This window comes from Haliaeetus albicilla, chromosome 13 (genome assembly GCF_947461875.1).
Source record: "Haliaeetus albicilla chromosome 13, bHalAlb1.1, whole genome shotgun sequence".
In the NCBI taxonomy this organism is placed as follows: Eukaryota; Metazoa; Chordata; class Aves; order Accipitriformes; family Accipitridae; genus Haliaeetus; species Haliaeetus albicilla.
In genome coordinates, this window is record NC_091495.1 from 719,002 (window position 1) to 736,466 (window position 17,465).

A 17,465-nucleotide genomic window follows, 5' to 3' on the forward strand; every position below is an offset into this window, starting at 1 on the left:
CCCCATGTCCCCCCGTGTCCCCATAGGTCCCCCGTGTCCCCCCCCGTGTCCCACCCCCTGTCCCCCAGCCCCCCAACCCCACACCCACAGGACCCCCCCATCAAGACCCCCCCTCCACGCGTGTCCCTGTCACCCACATCCCCTCCACGCCCCCCCATGTACCCCCGTGGGTGCTGCCATCCCATCTCCCAGCACCCACAGGGCCCCCCCCTCCTCCTCCCCCCCCCCTTTAAGCTGATTACACCCACGGGGGGGGGTGGAAGGGGGATTAGGGCCCCCCCCCCCCCGCTGCGGCCATACACGGGTGCTGGTGGCTGCGGGGGCACCCTGGGGGCAGCCACCACACGGGGACCCAGGCGTCCGGGGGGGGCAGAGGCCCCCCCACCCCCACCCCGCAGCACCCACCCACCCGGGCCTGGGAACAGGTAAGGGACCCCCCACCCCCTTTGTCCCCTCCCGTGTCCCCCCCGGGCCTCCCGGACACCTGGGTCCCCTATGGGGGTATTGGGGTCCCCCTCCCCGAAACCTTGGTCCCCCATACCGGGGTATTGGGGTCCCCTAATGGGATACTGGGGTCCCCTACTGGGATATTGGGGTCCCCCACCCTGATGCCTGGGTCCCCCCCGGACGCTTGGGCCCCCACTATGGGGGTATTGGGGTCCCCACCTGGATGCCTGGCTCCCCTGCGGTGATATTGGGGTACCCCTCCTGGACGCCTGGGTCCCCTATTGGGATATTGGGGTCCCCTCCCTGACACCTGGGTCCCCCCTATGGAGGTATTGGGGTCCCCCTCCCTGATATCTGGGTCCCCTTCCCGGGCACCTGGGTCCCTTATAGGGGTATTGGGGTCCCCACCCCAACATCTGGGTCCCCTACTGGGATATTGGGGTCCCCCTCCCGGACACCTGGGTCCCCTATAGCAGTATTGGGGTCCCTACCCTGATATCTGGGTCCCCTACTGGGATATTGGGGTCCCCACCCGGACACCTGGGTCCCCTATAGCAGTATCGGGGTTCCCCTCGACCCATCCAGATACCTGTGTCCCCTACCGGGGTATTGGGGTCCCCCTCCCTGACACCTGGGTCCCCACCCGGACGCCTGGGTCCCCTAATGGGATATTGGGGTCCCCTCCCCGACACCTGGGTCCCCTATAGCGGTATTGGGGTCCCCACCAGGACATGTGGGTCCCCTATGGTGGTATTGGGGTCCCTTCCTGGATACCTGGGTCCCCTAATGGGATATTGGGGTCACTTTCCGGGACGCCTGGGTCCCTACTGGGCTATTGGGGTCCCCACCTGGACACGTGGGCCCCCTACCAGGGTATTGGGGTCCCCCCCCGGACACCTGGGTCCCCTCCTCTCCCATTTCCCAGACACCCAGCACCCTGCTAGGCTGGGGGGAGGCCCGGGGAGGGGGGGGCACACTGCACACGCGTGTGCAAATGTGAGACACGTCTCTGGCACACGCGTGTGCAGGTATATGACATATCCCCGGCACACGCGTGTGCAGGTGTGAGACATGTCCCCGGCACACGCGTGTGCAGGTATATGACATGTCCCTGGCACACGCGTGTGCAGGTATATGACATGTCCCTGGCACACGCATGTAGGGGTGTCAGACGTGTCCCCGGCACACGCGTGTAGGGGTGTCAGACGTGTCCCCGGCACACGCGTGTGCAGGCGTGGCACACGGGGTGACCTGGCCGCCGTTGGGGGATGAAGGTGCCAGAAATAACCGGGGTGGGATTACGGCACCGCCTGACCTGGCACGGGGACTTTGGGGGGGGTGACATCGGGGGGGGGGTGACACAGGGTGTGGGTGTCACAGGGGTTAGGGGTGACACCGGGTGGGGGGGGTCACACGGGTGGGGGTGTCATGGGGGGGTGACACAGGGTGTGGGGTGTCACCCCCCACCACCTTTTTGCCATCCTGTGCTCCCCCCCCGGCACTGCACGTGGCCCCGCTGCCCGGTGCTGGGGGGGCCGGGGATAATCCTGGTTTTACCCCCCCCCGGGGGGATTAACAGGCCTGCGGGGGATGATGGGAGTGTTGGGGGGGGGTTATCTGGGCCGGCTCCTCCCCCCCCTTCCGGCGACCCAGGCATCTGGGTGCCCCCCACCCTGGGACCCCCCTGACCTGGGACCCCCCCCTTCGTGGGACCCAGGTGTCCGGGGCCCCCCCCACACCCTGGGACCCCAGTATCCGGACCCCCCACCCAAGGACCCAGGTGTCCCGGACCCCCCCTCCAAGGACCCAGACGTCTGGGACCCCCCCACCCAAGGACCCAGGCATCCGGGCACCCCCAGTTTCGGGTGCCCCCCCCTCCTCCCCGACGTCCCGCTCTCACCCCTCCTCTCTCACAGGTGGTGGCCCCCGGTCCTGCGGAGCCCCCCAGTCCCCGTCCCACCATGGTGACATCGCTGCACCCCACTGGACCCCTCCGACGCCTCCCGCCACGGCCCCCCAGGGCCTGAGGACCCCCCCCGCCTCGTCCCCAACGGTCCCATCCCACCCTGGACCATGCGGCCCCGCGGTGGCTTCTCCCACAGTGGCAGCACCCATGGGGACGTGACCCGCGGTGGCACCTTCCACGCTGGCTTTGCCCACGGTGGCATCTCCCACGATGACATTTTCCGTGGTAGCTTCTGCCACGGTGGCGTCTCCTGCCGTGACATCGCCTGTGGTGGCATCACCCATGCCAGCAGTGTCCCCCATGACATCGTCTCCCACAGCGGTGGCATCTTTCATGGTGGCCTCTCCCTCAGTGCTGGCATCTCCCACAGTGATGACATTTCCTACGGTGGTGGCATCCCCTATGACAGTCTCTCCCACGGTGGTGGCATTTCCCAGAGTGGTGGCACCTCCCACAAGAGCATCTCCCAGCCTGGTGGCATCTCCCACACTGGCAGCATGTCCCATGGCAATGGCATCTCCCAGAAGAGTGACATCTCCTATGGTGGTGGCATCTCCCACAGCGACGGCGTGTCCCACAGTCATGGCATTTCCCACGATGACATCTCCCATCATTGTGGCATCTCCCACAGTTGTGGCACCTCCCATGACAGCATCTCTCCTGGTGGTAGCACCTCCCTTAACGCCATCTCCCAAGCTGGTAGCATCTACCACACTGGCACATCCCATGGTGGTGTCATCTCCCAGAAAAGTGACATCTTCCATGGTGGTGGCATCTCCCAGAAAAGTGACATCTTCCACGGCGGTGACATCTCCCATGGTGGTGGCATCTCCCACAGTGGTGGCATCTCCCACAGCCATGTTGTCACCCAAACCAGCAGTGTGTCCCATGATGGCAACTCTCACAGTGGCATCTGCCATGGTGGCAACTCCCACGGTGGTGGTGGCATCTCCCACGGTGGCGGCGTGTCCCACAGGCGCGGTGTCACCCAAACCAGTGGCATCTCCCACAATGGCACCTCCCACAGTGGTGGCACCTCCCAAACCGTCCCCTCCCGCCGCGGTGCCATCTCCACCAGCTTCCTCCTCCGCCTCTCCCACCACCCTCGGTGGCCTCCCCACCTCCTCCTCCTCCTCCTCCTCCTCCTCCTCCACCCACCCCCAACGCAGGGGGCCACCTTCAAGGTGGGGGTGATGGGTCCTTGGACCTGTGACCCCCTCCTGGCCCGGGCTTTGCCCGAGGTGGCCTCTCGCTTGGCTGTGGCCCGTCTTAACCGTGACCCAACCTTCAACAAAGGCTACTGGTGGGACGCGGTGGTGTTGGCCGAGGCGTGCCAGACCCCCCAGGCTGTGACGGGGCTGCTCAATGCCGAGCGTTATGCCACCGGTCTGGTGGGACCCCTCAATCCGGCCACTTGTGGGGCTGCCGGGCTCCTGGCGACCGCCTGGAACAAGCCCTTGGTCTCCTGGGCTTGCTTGGGTGACGTCGATGGGTTGGACACCTTGGTCATCCCCATGCCAGAACCCGCCGGGGTGCTCCACGCCGTCCTCCGCTTTTTCCGTTGGGCCCACGTGGCCGTCCTCTCCGCCCCACAGGACCTTTGGCGCGAGGTGGCCCAGGGTTTGGCCCAGGACCTCCGGGCTCGGGGGCTGCCCGTCACCATCGTCACCGCTGCCGGGACCCAGGAGGACGAGGCCCGCGAGGCTCTGAGGAGGGTGCAGAGGGCTGACGGCATTAGAGGTAACGGGGCAGGGTGGGGGGGTGGGAGAAGATGGATGGATGGATGGATGGATGGATGGATAGATGGATGTGGGACAGGAAGGATGGATGAAGTGGGTGGAGATGGGAGAGGAAGGATGGATGGAGGTGGTGGGCGTGGATGGATGGAGGATGGATGGAGATGGAGGAGGTGGGATAGGAAGGATGGATGGAGATGGTGGGTGTGGATGGGGGAGGAAGGATGGATGGAAGGATGGATGGAAATGGATGGATGTGGGACAGGAAGGATGGCTGGAAGTGGATGGAGATGGGAGAGGAAGGATGGTGGGCGTAGATGGGGAGAGGAAGGATGGATGAACATGGGGCAGGTGGAGGAAGGATGGAGGTGGATGGATGAAGGATGGAGCAGCTGGGCCTGGGTGGAGAAGATCCACACCCCTGCCAGCTGAAGGCTGCCTGGGGAGCTCCAGAAGGCACGGGGTGGTGGAGGCGGACGGGGTGTCCCCACCGTGACTCACCTGTGTCCCCCCCCACCCCCTGCAGTGGTGGTGATGTGCATGCACTCGGTGCTGCTGGGCGGCGAGGAGCAACGGGTGCTCCTGGAGAAGGCCAAGGACATGGGCATGACCGATGGCACCTACGTCTTCATCCCCTACGATGCCCTCACCTTCCCCCTGCCCTACCACCACGTGCCCTACCCCGTCCTGGCCAACAACACCAAACTGCGCCTGGCCTACGATGCTGTCCTCACCATCACCATGGACTCGCCTGACGTCACCTTCCATGAGGCCCTGCAGGAGGCCAAGGAAGCCTATGAGATCCCTGCGCACATCGACCCCACGCAGGTGGGGTGGAAGACATCTCCAGGGGGTTGAGGGCACCTCCATGGGGTTGGGGGCACATCTGTGGAGTTGGGGACACATCCGTGGGGTGAGAAAGACATCCGTGGGGTGGGGATTGGAGGCATCGGGGTTACGGTTTGGATGCGGGGTGGAGCTGTTGCTGGAGGATGTGGCCAATGGGACTTGGGTGGAGGTGATTGTGGCTTGTAGGCATTGGAGGGAGGTGGTCACGGCCAATGGGAGTGGGGTGGGTGTGATGGTAACCAATGGGATTTGGGCAGAGATGACTGTAGCCCATGGGAGTTGGGTGAAGCGAGCCAGGCATTGAGTAGAGATGTGGCCAACAGCGTTGGGTGGAGATGACCAGAGCCAACAGGCTTGGGTGGAGTCGGCCACGGCCGATGGCATTGTCCTATGGGTATCACCACGGCCCCCTGGAGCTGCCGGTGGTCCCTCGACACCCCTGACACCTCCTCTCACCCCACAGGTCCACCCCCTCTTCGCCACCATCTACAACTCCATCCATTTCTTGGCCAAGGCGGTGGAGGCCACGCGGCAAAACGGCCGCTGGGTGATGGGCACCAGCGTGGCCGAGCACGCCCGTGACTTCCAACTGGAGGGTTTCTGCCAGCTCTTCTCCGTCACCGAGGACGGGGATGTCAGCGTCCCCTACGTTGTACTGGACACAGACAGCAAAGGCGACCAGTTGTGGCCGGTCTACGGGCTGGAGCCGGGCACGCGGGGGTTGAGCTACCGCAGCCACAGTGTCCACTGGCCCCACAGCTCCAGTCCCGGCACCGACGCCGGCTGTTGGTTTGAGTCGGGCTCCATCTGCAACGGGGGTGAGTGGGCACCGCCGTGGTCCTTCCCCCACCTCTGTCCGCCTGTCCAGCCACCTCATGGATGACCAGCTGGCCCCACATGGGTACCTGAGCTGTCCAACCAGCCAGCTGGCCTTGTGTGTGTCTGTCCACCCCTCTGTCTGTCCATTCCTCCATCTGCTCCTTCCTCCATTGCTCCATCAGTTCCTCCATCTGCCAATCCCTTTGTCCCTCCCTCCATCCGTCTATCCATCCATCCAGCCGTCTGTCCATTCATCCATCCCTCTGACCCTTCTTCCATCTGTACGTTCCTCCACCTGTCCATCCATCCATCCACCCACACATCCATCTGTCTGTCCATCCATCTGTCCATCCATCCATCCATCCATCCATCTGTCCATTCATCCATCCATCCCTCTGACCCTTTGTCCGTCTGTACGTTCCTCCACCTGTCCATTCACCTATCCACCCATCCATCCATCTGTCCATCCACCCACTCATCCATCCATCCACCCATCCACCCATCCACCCTCCCATCCACCCCCCCATCCATTTGTCCCTCAATCCATCCACCTCTGTCCGTCCGTCCCTCCCTTCCCCACCAGTCCATCCCTACAGGTCTCCCACCCTTTCTCCGCCCCTTTGACCCCCTCATCCCTCCTCCCTCTCTTCATCCCCTTCTTCCTCCATGTCACTGCCCTGTCCCCTGTCCTCATCAGGGCTGGCCTTGAAGCAGGGGCCATGGGTGGCTGTGGGTGGCCATGGGAGACCTCGGTGCACATCGGTGGCTGTAGGTGGCCACAGGTGACCATGGTGGGCATCCATGACCATAAGCAGTCATAGGTGGCCAAGGGTGACCGGAGGTGTCCCCTGGTGACCATGGTGGGCATCCATGACCATAAGCAGTCACAGGTGGCCACAGGTGACCATGGTGGGCATCCATGACCACAAACAGTCATAGGTGGCCTTGGATTCCTAGGTGACCATGGCCCACCATGGGAGGCCCTGGGTGGCCCCTCTGGGCCATGCCACCCCTTCACCCCCTTCCTCTCTCTGGCACAGGGATGGATGCCACCTTCATCCTCCTCATGTTTGTCCTCATCGCCGCCCTCATCGCGGCAGGGGCTGCCCTCGCCTGCTTCATCAGGTGGGTGCCACCACCTCATGGGGTGCTGTGGGGCTCAGGGGGAACCTTGGCGTGGTACAGGGTCCCAGAGGGGGTTGTCACCTCAGCAGCTTCCGTGTCCCCTCCCTGCAGGCGCCGCATCCAGCAGGCCCAGCTGATGAAGGGGCCCAATAAGATCATCCTCACCATGGAGGACCTGACCTTCATCAACACCCAGAGCAGCAAGCAGGTGAGGGATGGGTGGCCCTGGAGAGGGGGGGGACTTCTGTGGTGGCCACGTTGGCTCAGGGACTTGATGGCCCCGGAAGTGGCTAGAAAGGAGACCCTGTGGCCTGAAGTCTGCACCGTGGTCAATCTTGGCCTTGGGAGGAGAACCGTGGGCTAGTGGGACCCCATGGGTGACACGTCCCCATGGCTGATGGGTCTCCAAGGCCTGGTGTTTTCCCTATAGCCAAGCTGGCTGTGGGGAGGAGACCTATGGACTGTTAGGTGGCATGGGTGGCATGTCTCCGGTGTCCTGGTGGTCCTCGTGACCAAGATTTGCCTTGGGAGGTGACCTATAGGCTGATGGGTCCCCATGGATGACGTGTCCCAGTGGGTGACGTGTCCCCATGGTCTAAGGTCTCCCCCCAGGGCCATACTCTGCCCCGGGAGAAGATCCATGGGCTGGTGGGTCCCCATGGGTGACGTGCCCCCTAGGGTGCCATGTCTCCATGGGTGACATTCCCCCCCCACCATGTCCCCATCCTGACCTCTCACCGCGCCGCAGGTGGATGGCAGCCGTACCAGCCTGGCCGGCCGTAGCGGGGGGGACGCCAAGAGCGTCAGGAGTGTGACCGCAGCCCCCGACAACACCAACGTGGCCATTGCTGAGGTAAGACATCCCCTCATTCCCCTCCCTGTACGTGTGTGTGTGTGTCCGCCCCACGTCACCCTCCCCATCACCCCAACCCGCGTCCCCACCTACCACCTCCGGGGGCGACAAGGCAAGGCCACCTCCGTAGGGACACCCCTGTTGTGTCCCCCCACCTCCACAGCTACCGTTGTGTGGGGGGGGTCACCCTTACCCCCTTGGGCACCCACCACCCCACATCCTGGCTGGATGATTGACAGCTCTGGGGCCATGATTGACAGCTGCCTCCTGCCCTTTCCTGCAGGGAGCCGAAAACCTGAAGGCCAACAGCCACCTCCCCCTCCTTCTCCTTTTGTTTAACCAGCAGGGCCTTGTCGCCTCCGTGCAGGTAAGTTGAAAACAGAAAACCCACTGTTTCGCCCCAAAATTTGCCCTCCCGCCCCATCCCATCCTGCCTTCCCTCCCCGTTCCCCATGTCCCCAACCGGAGCAAAAAGAAGGGCTGGGGGGGTGGCTTTTGGATGAATGGATGGAGATTCTCCAGTGGCTTCTAGTAGGGTTGTGTGTTGGGGGAGGAGAACGAGGAGTGTGTCCCCCCACCAGTGTCTCTCCGTGTCCCCAGAGCGGGGCTGGTCCCAGGGGTGCTCAGACCTCACCCGCTCTGCTCCCCAGGGTGACTGGGTCTGGCTGAAGAAGTTCCCTGGAGACCAGCACAGTGAGGTGAAACCAGCCACCAAGCTGGCCTTCTGCAAGGTGAGGGGGTCTCGGGGACACCGCTGGGTCATGGGGGACAATACTGGGTCATGGGGACAACGCTGGGCCATGGGGGACAATGCTGGGTCATAGGGGACAACGTGGGACCACAGGAGGCCATGGGGGTCAACATCGGGCCATGATAGGACAATGTCAAGCCATGGGGGGACAATTCTGGACCATGCTGGGACAAGGCCAGGCCATAAGGGGACAACACCAGGCTCCAGGGACAATGCCGGGCCCCGTCCCACATGTCCTCTGGGCCGGTACAGCTGCGTGACCTGCGCCATGAGAACGTCAACCTCTTCCTGGGCTTCTTCCACGACTGCGGCATCTTCGCCATCGTCTCGGAGCATTGCTCCCGCGGCAGCCTCGAGGACCTGCTCCGTAACGAGGACATGAAGCTCGACTGGATGTTCAAGTCCTCCCTCCTCATCGACCTCATCAAGGTGACGGCAGAGTCGGGGGGGATGCGGTGGGGACTGTGGTGGCCATGGGAGTGGAGGTGGCTGTGGTGGTGCTGGTGACCATGGCGATGGCCTTGGTGGTGGCCCTGGTGGTGGCTCTCATGGTGGCCATGGTGACGGTGGTAGCCATGGTGGTAACTCTGATGGTGACCACGGTGGCCATTGCGGTGACAGCCACTGGGTTGTATCTGTGGCGGTGGCTGCGGTGGTGCAGGGGCAATGCCGTGGCAGTGGCTATGATGGTGATCGTGGTGGTGGTGGCAGCCATGGCAGTAGCCATGTTGATGGCCATGGTGGTGGTGCTACAGTGGTGGTGGCCATGGTGTTGGTGGCTGTGGCGGTAGCCATGGTGGTGGCCGTGGTGGTGATGGCCATGGCAGCGGCCACAGTGGTGGCCACGGTAGTGGTGGCCGTGGCAGTAGCCATGGTGATAGCCATGGTGGTCATGGCCACAGTAGTGGCCATAGTAGTGATGGCCATGATGGTGGTGGCTTTGGCAGTAGCCATGATGGTGGTCATGCCCATGGTGGTGGTGGCCATGGTGGTCATGCCCATGGTGGTGGTGGCCATAGTAGTGATGGCCATGGTGGTCATGGCCATGATGGTGGTGGCCATAGTGGTCATGGCCATGGTGTGGGCGTCCACGGTAGTGATGACCCCGGCAATAACCACGGCGGTGGCCACAGCAGCGGTCACCACATTGGCGACCACATTAGCGTTACCCCACCGGCGCCGGCTCTCGTGACGACGACGCAGCTGACCGCGCCGGTGGTGACCGCTCTGGTGGTGCCTTCCTCGCTGCGGTGACGGTGACGGTGCCACCGGGTTGTCCCGCAGGGCGTGCGGTACCTGCACCACCGCGACGTGGTCCACGGGCGCCTCAAGTCCCGGAACTGCGTGGTGGACGGGCGCTTTGTGCTGAAGGTCACCGACCACGGCTACAACGAGCTGCTGGAGGCCCAGCGGTTGCCCGCCCCCACCCCCCAGCCACAGGGTGAGGGTGGGGCCGGGGGGCGGAGCCTCATGGGAGGGGGTGGGGCCTGGGGAATGAAGGGGTTCTCAGCTTTAAGGGGGGCGTGGCCTGGGAGGGGTGGGGCTTGGGAGGCAGGGGGCCAATGGGATGGTGCGGGATGTGGAGGTGGGGCCTATGGGGTGGGTGGGGCTAGGGAGAAGGGGTGGGGCTTGGGGTAAGGGAAGGGGTGGGGCCTAGGGGATTTGAGGGACTATTGGGTGGGGCATCTGGGATGAGGCGGGGCCTTTGGATTAGGGGTGGGGACTCAGGATGCAGGCGGGGGCATAGAGCCAGAGGCGGGGCTTGCAATGGGTGGAGCACTAGGGGGCGGTGCCTCTAGGCTGAGGGTGGAGCCTTGGTGCCTGGGGGTGGAGCTTGCAGACAGGGGGCGTGACTACTCCCAACCCTCCCCCCAGTTGAGTGCAGGGTCCCCCCCCGTAGTGGGCGTGGTCACCCATTAGGGGTGTGGTCTGTCCATTCTGGGGGTGTGGCCTTCCATTCTTGGGGTGTGTCCTGTCCATCCTGGGGGTGTGGCCCCACCATTAAGTGGAGTCACCGCCCAAGGGAGGGTGTCCGGGGGGGGCGTGGGTTTTGCTGGGTGTGGCGGTGGGTGTGGCCTGAAGGGGTGTGTGGAGGAGGGCGTGCCTGAGCGTGGCCCCACCCTCCCTCCCAGAGCGCCTGTGGACGGCGCCGGAGCTGCTGCGGGACGCGGCGCTGGAACGCCGCGGCTCCTTCCGGGGGGACGTCTACGGGATCGGGATCATCATGCAGGAGGTGATCTGCCGCAGCGGCCCCTACTGCATGCTGGGACTGACCCCCGAAGGTACCGCCCAGCCACGCCAGGCCCCTCCCACTCACTGCCCCCCCAGTATGACCAGTAACCCCTCCCAGTATCACCAGAAGTCCTCCCACCCCCTGTAGCCCCCCTCCAGGACACCCCAGCTGAGCCGCTCCAATAGCTCTGGCACCACCTTAGGACCCTCAAAGCCCCTTGGACACCTCCCCCAGACCCCCAAAACAGCCCTTGGCCCCCCTCAACTGACCCCCTGACACCCCTGGGATCCCCTAGGACCCCCCAAGTAGCTCTAGGACTCCCCACATATCTCCAGACCCTCTCAAGAATCTCCAGGACCCTCCCAGTATCTCCAAGGCCCCCTCAGAATCTCCAGGATCCCCCCAGGTATCTCCAGGACCGCTCAAGTATCTTCAGGACCCCCCCCCAGTATCTCCAGGACCCCCCCCAAGTGTCTTCAAGATCCCCCCAAGTATCTCCAGGACTCCCCAGAATCTCCAGGATCACCCCAAGTAGCTCCAGGACCCCTCCCGAATCTCCAGGACCCCCCCAGTACCTCTAGAACCACCCAAGAATCTCCAGGACCCCCCCCAGTATCTCCAGGACCCCTCTAGAATCTCCAGAACACCCCTTGCCCCCCCCCAACTGACCCCCTCCAGCACCAGGACATCCCAGTTGACCTCCCCCCCACCCCACCACCTCCACCCCCATCCCCCTCCTAGACTCCCCCCCCCAGCCCCCCCCGGTGACGTGGGTGTCCCCAGAGATCATCGAGAAGGTGCGGCGGCCCCCCCCGCTGTGCCGCCCGGCGGTTTCGGCCGACCAGGCGCCGTTGGAATGCATCCACCTGATGAAGCAGTGCTGGAGCGAGCAGCCCGAGAAGCGACCCACCATCGACCAGATCTTCGACCAGGTGGGACCAGTATGGGGTGGGACGGGACCAGTATGGGGTGATATGGGACCTGGGGTATGGGGTCAGGTGGGATCTGGGATATGGGGTGGGATGGGACCAGTATAGGGTGGGTAGGACCAGTATGAGGTCATATGGGACCTGGGGCATGGGGTCAGGTGGGATCTGGGGCATGGGGTGGTGTGGGACCAGTATGGAGTGATGTGGGACCAGTATGGGATACTGTGGGATCTGGGTATGGGGTTGAGTGGGACTGGTAACAGGGTGGGGTGGGACCGCTATGGGGTGGCCAACCCCTTGGTATGGAGTGTGGGACATGAGGGTCCAGGATCCTATAGGGTTGACCCATGGCTATGGGGACATGGAGTTCTGTGGGGCTCTATGGGGTGCCGTGGGGCTCTTTGGGGTGCTGTGGGGCTCTATGGGGCTGGCCTGTGCGTATGGGGCTATAAGGGGGTTTCCTGACAGTTCAAGAGCATCAACAAGGGCCGGAAGACCAACATCATTGACTCCATGCTGCGCATGCTCGAGCAGTATTCCAGCAACCTGGAAGACCTCATCCGGGAGCGCACCGAGGAGCTGGAGATCGAGAAGCAGAAGACGGACAAGCTCCTCACCCAGATGTTGCCCCCGTGGGTCCCCGGGGCTGGGGGGGCTGGGGGGGGTAGATGAGGGTTGGTCATCACCCTATAGATCCCGTGTGGGTTTCTGGAGATGGAGGGAGTAGCCATGGCTGGGGGGTTGGGGTGGTTCCGCAGACTTTGTCTGGGTTCTGTGGGGCTGGAGAAGGTTGAGGTGGCCGCTGGGAAGAGGTTGGTGTTGGCCACAGTCCATTGACCCCACCCAGGTCTGTGGGGCTGGACAAGGTTGATGTAGCCACTGGGAAGAGGTTGGGGTTGGCCATGGTCCATTGACCCCACCCAGGTCTGTGGGGCTCGAGGGGTGGCCACTGGGGGCAGGTTGGGCTTGGCCATGGTCCGTTGACCCCACCCAGGTCTGTGGGGCTGGAGAAGGTTGAGATGTGGCCACTGGGGGCAAGTTGGGGTTGACCATGTCCCCATAGCCTCCTCCCCCATCTGCGTGTCCTGTGACGGGGACCTCAAGGTCTCCCATGGGCCCTGTGGTCCCCAGGGCCACAACAAGCCGGTGGCTGTGTAGCCACATGGGACACATAGGTGTCTTTTGGGGTGGGGGGAAGACTCGGGGACCCTGGAGACCCCGACTACCTTAGTGGTGGGGACATGGGTGGTCCCCACTGAGTCCCGCTGTCCCCTCGGTGCCACGGCAGGTCAGTGGCCGAGGCTCTGAAGATGGGCACCCCCGTGGAACCCGAGTACTTTGAGGAGGTGACGCTCTACTTCAGCGACATCGTGGGCTTCACCACCATCTCGGCCATGAGCGAGCCCATCGAGGTGGTCGACCTCCTCAATGACCTTTACACCCTCTTCGACGCCATCATCGGCTCTCATGATGTCTACAAGGTGACAGGGCCACCCCAGGGTCGCGGTTCCCTGGATCGCAGCTCCGAACGCGGGGCGCGGCCACCAAATGAATGCGTTCAGGTGTCCCCGTGGTCCTTAGTGACATCTACAAGGTGACGTGTCCACCCCGTTGGCACGGCAGGCCACGGTCCCACCAGCAGTGGCGGTGCTTCGGCCACCTCACCCTACGGATACGGGGTCACGGCCACCGAATGACGGTGGCGATGGGTACCCAAGGTGTGGGAGGTGACCATGGCTCTGGTGGCCACAGTCCCCTGGGACACAGCTGTGTGCTTTGGCCACCTCAATCTGCAGATAGGGGACACGGCCACCAAACAGACACGGTTACGTGTCCCCAGGGTCCTCAAGTGACATTGCCAAGGTGACAGGGTGGCACTGGTGGCTTCCAAGGAATGTGGCCGTGCAACGGCCACCTCCATCTCCTCTCCCACGAACCAGGGATGGGGCCACACTCAGCGTCAAGGGTGGGGGGGTCCTCAGTGGCCATGGGGGCCCCCCCGCCCCGTGACACGTCCTGTCCCCCCATCCCCGGGGGTCCATCCCCACAGGTGGAGACCATTGGGGATGCCTACATGGTGGCCTCGGGGCTGCCCAAGCGCAATGGGAACCGCCACGCCGGCGAGATCGCCAACATGTCACTGGACATCCTCAGCTCCGTCGGCACCTTCAAGATGCGCCACATGCCCGAGGTGCCCGTCCGCATCCGCATTGGCCTCCACTCTGGTAAGGCCACATCCCCTTCCCTGGGTAGTTCTGATTTGGACATGCCCCTCTGGACATGCCCCTTCCTAGCCATGACCCGTCAAGCCACATCACCTTTTGGCCAACATTCAACATGGCTGTCACTCATTGGCCATAAAACCCTTGGGGGCACCCCCTGGCCACACCCCTTAGGCATGCCCTTAAAGACCACGCCCACCTCCTGCCCCCACAATGGTCACGCCCCTTCTTGGCCTCACCCAAGCTCATCACCTCTTGGCCAACAGTCAACACGGTCATCAAGACCCATTGGCTGTGACCCTTGGGGGCACCCCCTGGCCACGCCCCTTAGACACACCCTTAATGGCCACACCCACTTCACAAGCCTTCTTGGCCACACCCAAACTCATCACCTCTTGGCCAACACTCAACGTGACCACGACTTGTTGGCCATAACCCTCGGCCACACCTCCCTTCCATGACCCCAACCGAGGCCCCCCCCCTTCATAACCACGCCCCATGTGACCACACCCCCTGAGACCCCACCCTTTGGCAGGCCCCTGCGTGGCCGGCGTCGTGGGGCTTACCATGCCGCGCTACTGCCTCTTTGGGGACACCGTCAACACAGCGTCACGCATGGAGTCCACCGGCCTGCGTGAGTGTCCCCCCCTCCCTGACGGCCCCACACGTGTGTTTGTGTGTCCCTGCGTGTCCCCCACACGTGTGTCCCCCAACACAGGTCTCACCACACGTCCCACCACGTGTCCCCAACCCCTGTGTCCCCCAACATGGGTCTCACCACATGTTCCCAACCCCTGGGTCCCCTTCCTCACGTGTGTGTGTCCCCAACATGTCCCACCACGCGTCCTCTTCCTCACATGGTGGCACGAGAGGGGGTGTGTGGGGGGGATGACACACAGGGTGGCCATGGGACAATGTGGGGGACACAGGAGATGGGGTGACGGGGGGACGTGGGAGGATGGGGAGGGGACATGGGGTGATGGGGGCCCCGGTGACGGTCGTGTCCCCGCAGCGTACCGGATCCACGTCAACGCCCGCACGGTGGCCATCCTGCAGGCGCTGCAGGAGGGCTTCAAGCTGGACATCCGGGGCAAGACCGAGCTCAAGGTGTCCCCCAGTGCCCACAATGCTCCTTTAATGACCCCATGCCCCCCCAGTCACCCCTGTATTGCCCCCATTGCCCCCTAATCGCCCCCTTATTGCCCCATCATGCCCTAATTGCCCCCACATTGCCTCCATCACCCTCTTATTGCCTCCATTGACTCCTTATCGCTTCCATTGCCCCCTTATCACCCCCATTGCTCCACCGCCCCCTTATTGCCCCCATCACCCTCTTATAACCCCTTATTGCCCCCAGTTCCTTATCATCCCCACTGTCCCCTTATTGCCCTCATTGCCTTATTGCTCCCATTGACTCCTTTTTATCCCCTTATTGCCCCCACTGCCCTCTTATTGCCCCCATTGACTCCTTATTGCTCCCTTATTGCCCCCATTACCCCCTTATTGCCCCCCTATTGCTCCCTTACTGCCCCTGTGCGGGGCTGACGGTGGCTCTGTCCCCCCAGGGGAAGGGCATCGAGGACACGTACTGGCTGGTGGGACGCGAGGGCTTCACTAAACCCATCCCCACCCCCCCTGACCTGCTGCCCGGGTGAGCCGGACGCCGGGGTTCCCTGGGGGGGGGGGGAAGGATATTAGGGTCCCCTTGGGGGGTTCCCTGGGTCAGGAATTGGGGGGGGTTGTCCTTGGATGCCTGGGTCTCATGGGGGGAGGCAGGGACCCCCAGCTGCCCCACAGGGTGGGGGATGCTCAGGTCCCGGGGGAGCAAGGGGTGAGGGGTGGGGGGTCAGAGACCCCCCCAAGACATCTGGGGACCCTCCCCGGACGCCTGGGACCCCCCTCCGGACACCTGGGTCCCCACAGGGCCAGCAACCACGGCATCAGCCTGGACGAGATCCCGGCCGAGCGGAGGAAGAAGCTGGAGAAGGCCCGGCCGGGGCAGGTGCTCAAATAGCCCCGGCATCGCCTGGAGGTGAGCCCCGCCCCGTTTTGCACGGCCACACCCCCTTTTGCATGGCCCCACCCACCACAGTCAGGCCCCACAAAACCAGACAGGTGACCCTCTCCTGCTCTATAATGTTTGCATCTTGTTAATATTCATAGGCACAGACTCTGCCTCTCCACGGGGAGGTTGGGCCTCCTGGCACAGGGCCGCTCTAGCCACCCTGCCTTCCACTCTATGGTGTGGCTGCTGCTCCCTGGAGGACTTCCAGAGTCCTCCAAACCATAGAAAGGGGCCTAGCTTGCCCCCCAGAGCCCCTCTGTACCTCCATGGTGCTTTACTCTATGGCCATCTGGGGTTTGGAGTCCTCCATACCATAGAGAGCAAAAGCAGCCGCTCTGCACTGCCATGCTGCTCTTCTTTATGGTCACAACACAGAAAGCACAGAGTTCTCCATACCATAGAGACAGAGCTAGAGCAACCCCACCACAGCCACTCTGTACCTCCATGGAGCCGCTCTATGACCCCAAAGCCCAATGAAACCATAAAGACAAAGCTAGAGCGTCCCCTCCACCAGGCCCCGCTCTATGGTCATCTCCCCCTTTCCGGCAGCCGTAGAGCGCTTGTGCCTAGAGCGGCGCCCCGGTGCATGCTGGACCACCACTGATGCCCCTCCCCCACAGCCGGAGGGAGGCGCCAGCCCCTCCCCCACGGCCCCCGCGCCCCTCCCCCCTTCCCCCCACCAGCGCCGGGGCACCATGGGACAGCAGCCGCAGGGCCCAGGTGCACGATGGGATGGCAGGAGACCGAAAGGGAGGAGTCAACGCGCTGATTGGCTGCTGCAGGCCCCACCCTGACGGCTAATGATGTCACAGGAAGTGCTGCCTGACACAGGAACACGCCTCAGGACTCTTAAAGTGGCGGGCGGGGTTTCTGCCTGGAGGACACAAAACACCCTTAAAAAGGCGGGGCTTGGCTCCGGAAAGGGGCGGGGCCCCACCCACGCAGCCAATAGCACCACAAGGACAGAGGAAGCTCTTCAACGGGCGGCGCCCTCGCTGGATATTTGTCTGCAGGCAAAAAAAGATGGCCTCCATTGGGGGCGGGGTGGGCGGCCATATTGGAGAGCCAGCGGGCAGCCAATGGGATTGGCCGCTCGCTCTTAAAGGGACAGTCTACTGTTTTTTTAATTTTAGGCTCATTTTCCCCCATTTTCTCTATTTAAAGAGCCCCCGTCCCCTCTGTCATCCCCCTCCCCCCAAGCCCTTCTTAAAGGGGCGGCCGCTGTTGGCCATCTTGTGCTCAATCTCAGGAATATTTGTCTGTAGACCAAAAAAAAAATCCCTCCCCCCAACATATCTTAAAGAGGTGGCGCAGGCTCGGCTCCCGCTCGCTCTCTGGGAGGATTTTCTGTAGAAAAACAAAGATTTTTGCTCTAAAACGGGCTTCTGTTGGAGTCGGCCATCTTGTTGCCACGCCTAGGGCGTGTCTCTTAAAGGGGCCGTGCGTGGGCAGCCATCTTGGTCTCACCCC

General features: G+C 63.3%; 1 protein-coding gene across 3 annotated transcripts; it reads left to right on the forward strand.

Annotated features, from left to right (window-relative positions):
* The first annotated feature begins 263 nt into the window (after positions 1–263).
* Positions 264–17,388, forward strand: GUCY2D (guanylate cyclase 2D, retinal). 3 transcript variants are annotated; one of them, XM_069799790.1, is made up of 21 exons: positions 264–425; positions 2,364–4,153; positions 4,676–4,977; positions 5,462–5,816; positions 6,858–6,942; positions 7,054–7,150; positions 7,691–7,795; positions 8,079–8,162; positions 8,446–8,526; positions 8,799–8,975; positions 9,831–9,987; positions 10,679–10,828; positions 11,563–11,711; positions 12,177–12,340; positions 12,997–13,189; positions 13,759–13,933; positions 14,466–14,564; positions 14,943–15,037; positions 15,496–15,581; positions 15,854–15,962; positions 16,616–17,388. In XM_069799790.1, the coding sequence occupies exons 2-20, from the start codon at positions 2,521–2,523 to the stop codon at positions 15,942–15,944; spliced, it is 4,278 nt and encodes a 1,425-aa protein (XP_069655891.1). In that variant the 5' UTR covers positions 264–425; positions 2,364–2,520; the 3' UTR covers positions 15,945–15,962; positions 16,616–17,388. The 3 variants fall into 3 exon arrangements, with proteins under 3 accessions (XP_069655891.1, XP_069655892.1, XP_069655893.1); XM_069799791.1 differs by having other exon boundaries at positions 16,679–17,388; XM_069799792.1 differs by lacking the exon at positions 8,079–8,162.
* Positions 17,389–17,465: the final 77 nt, after the last annotated feature.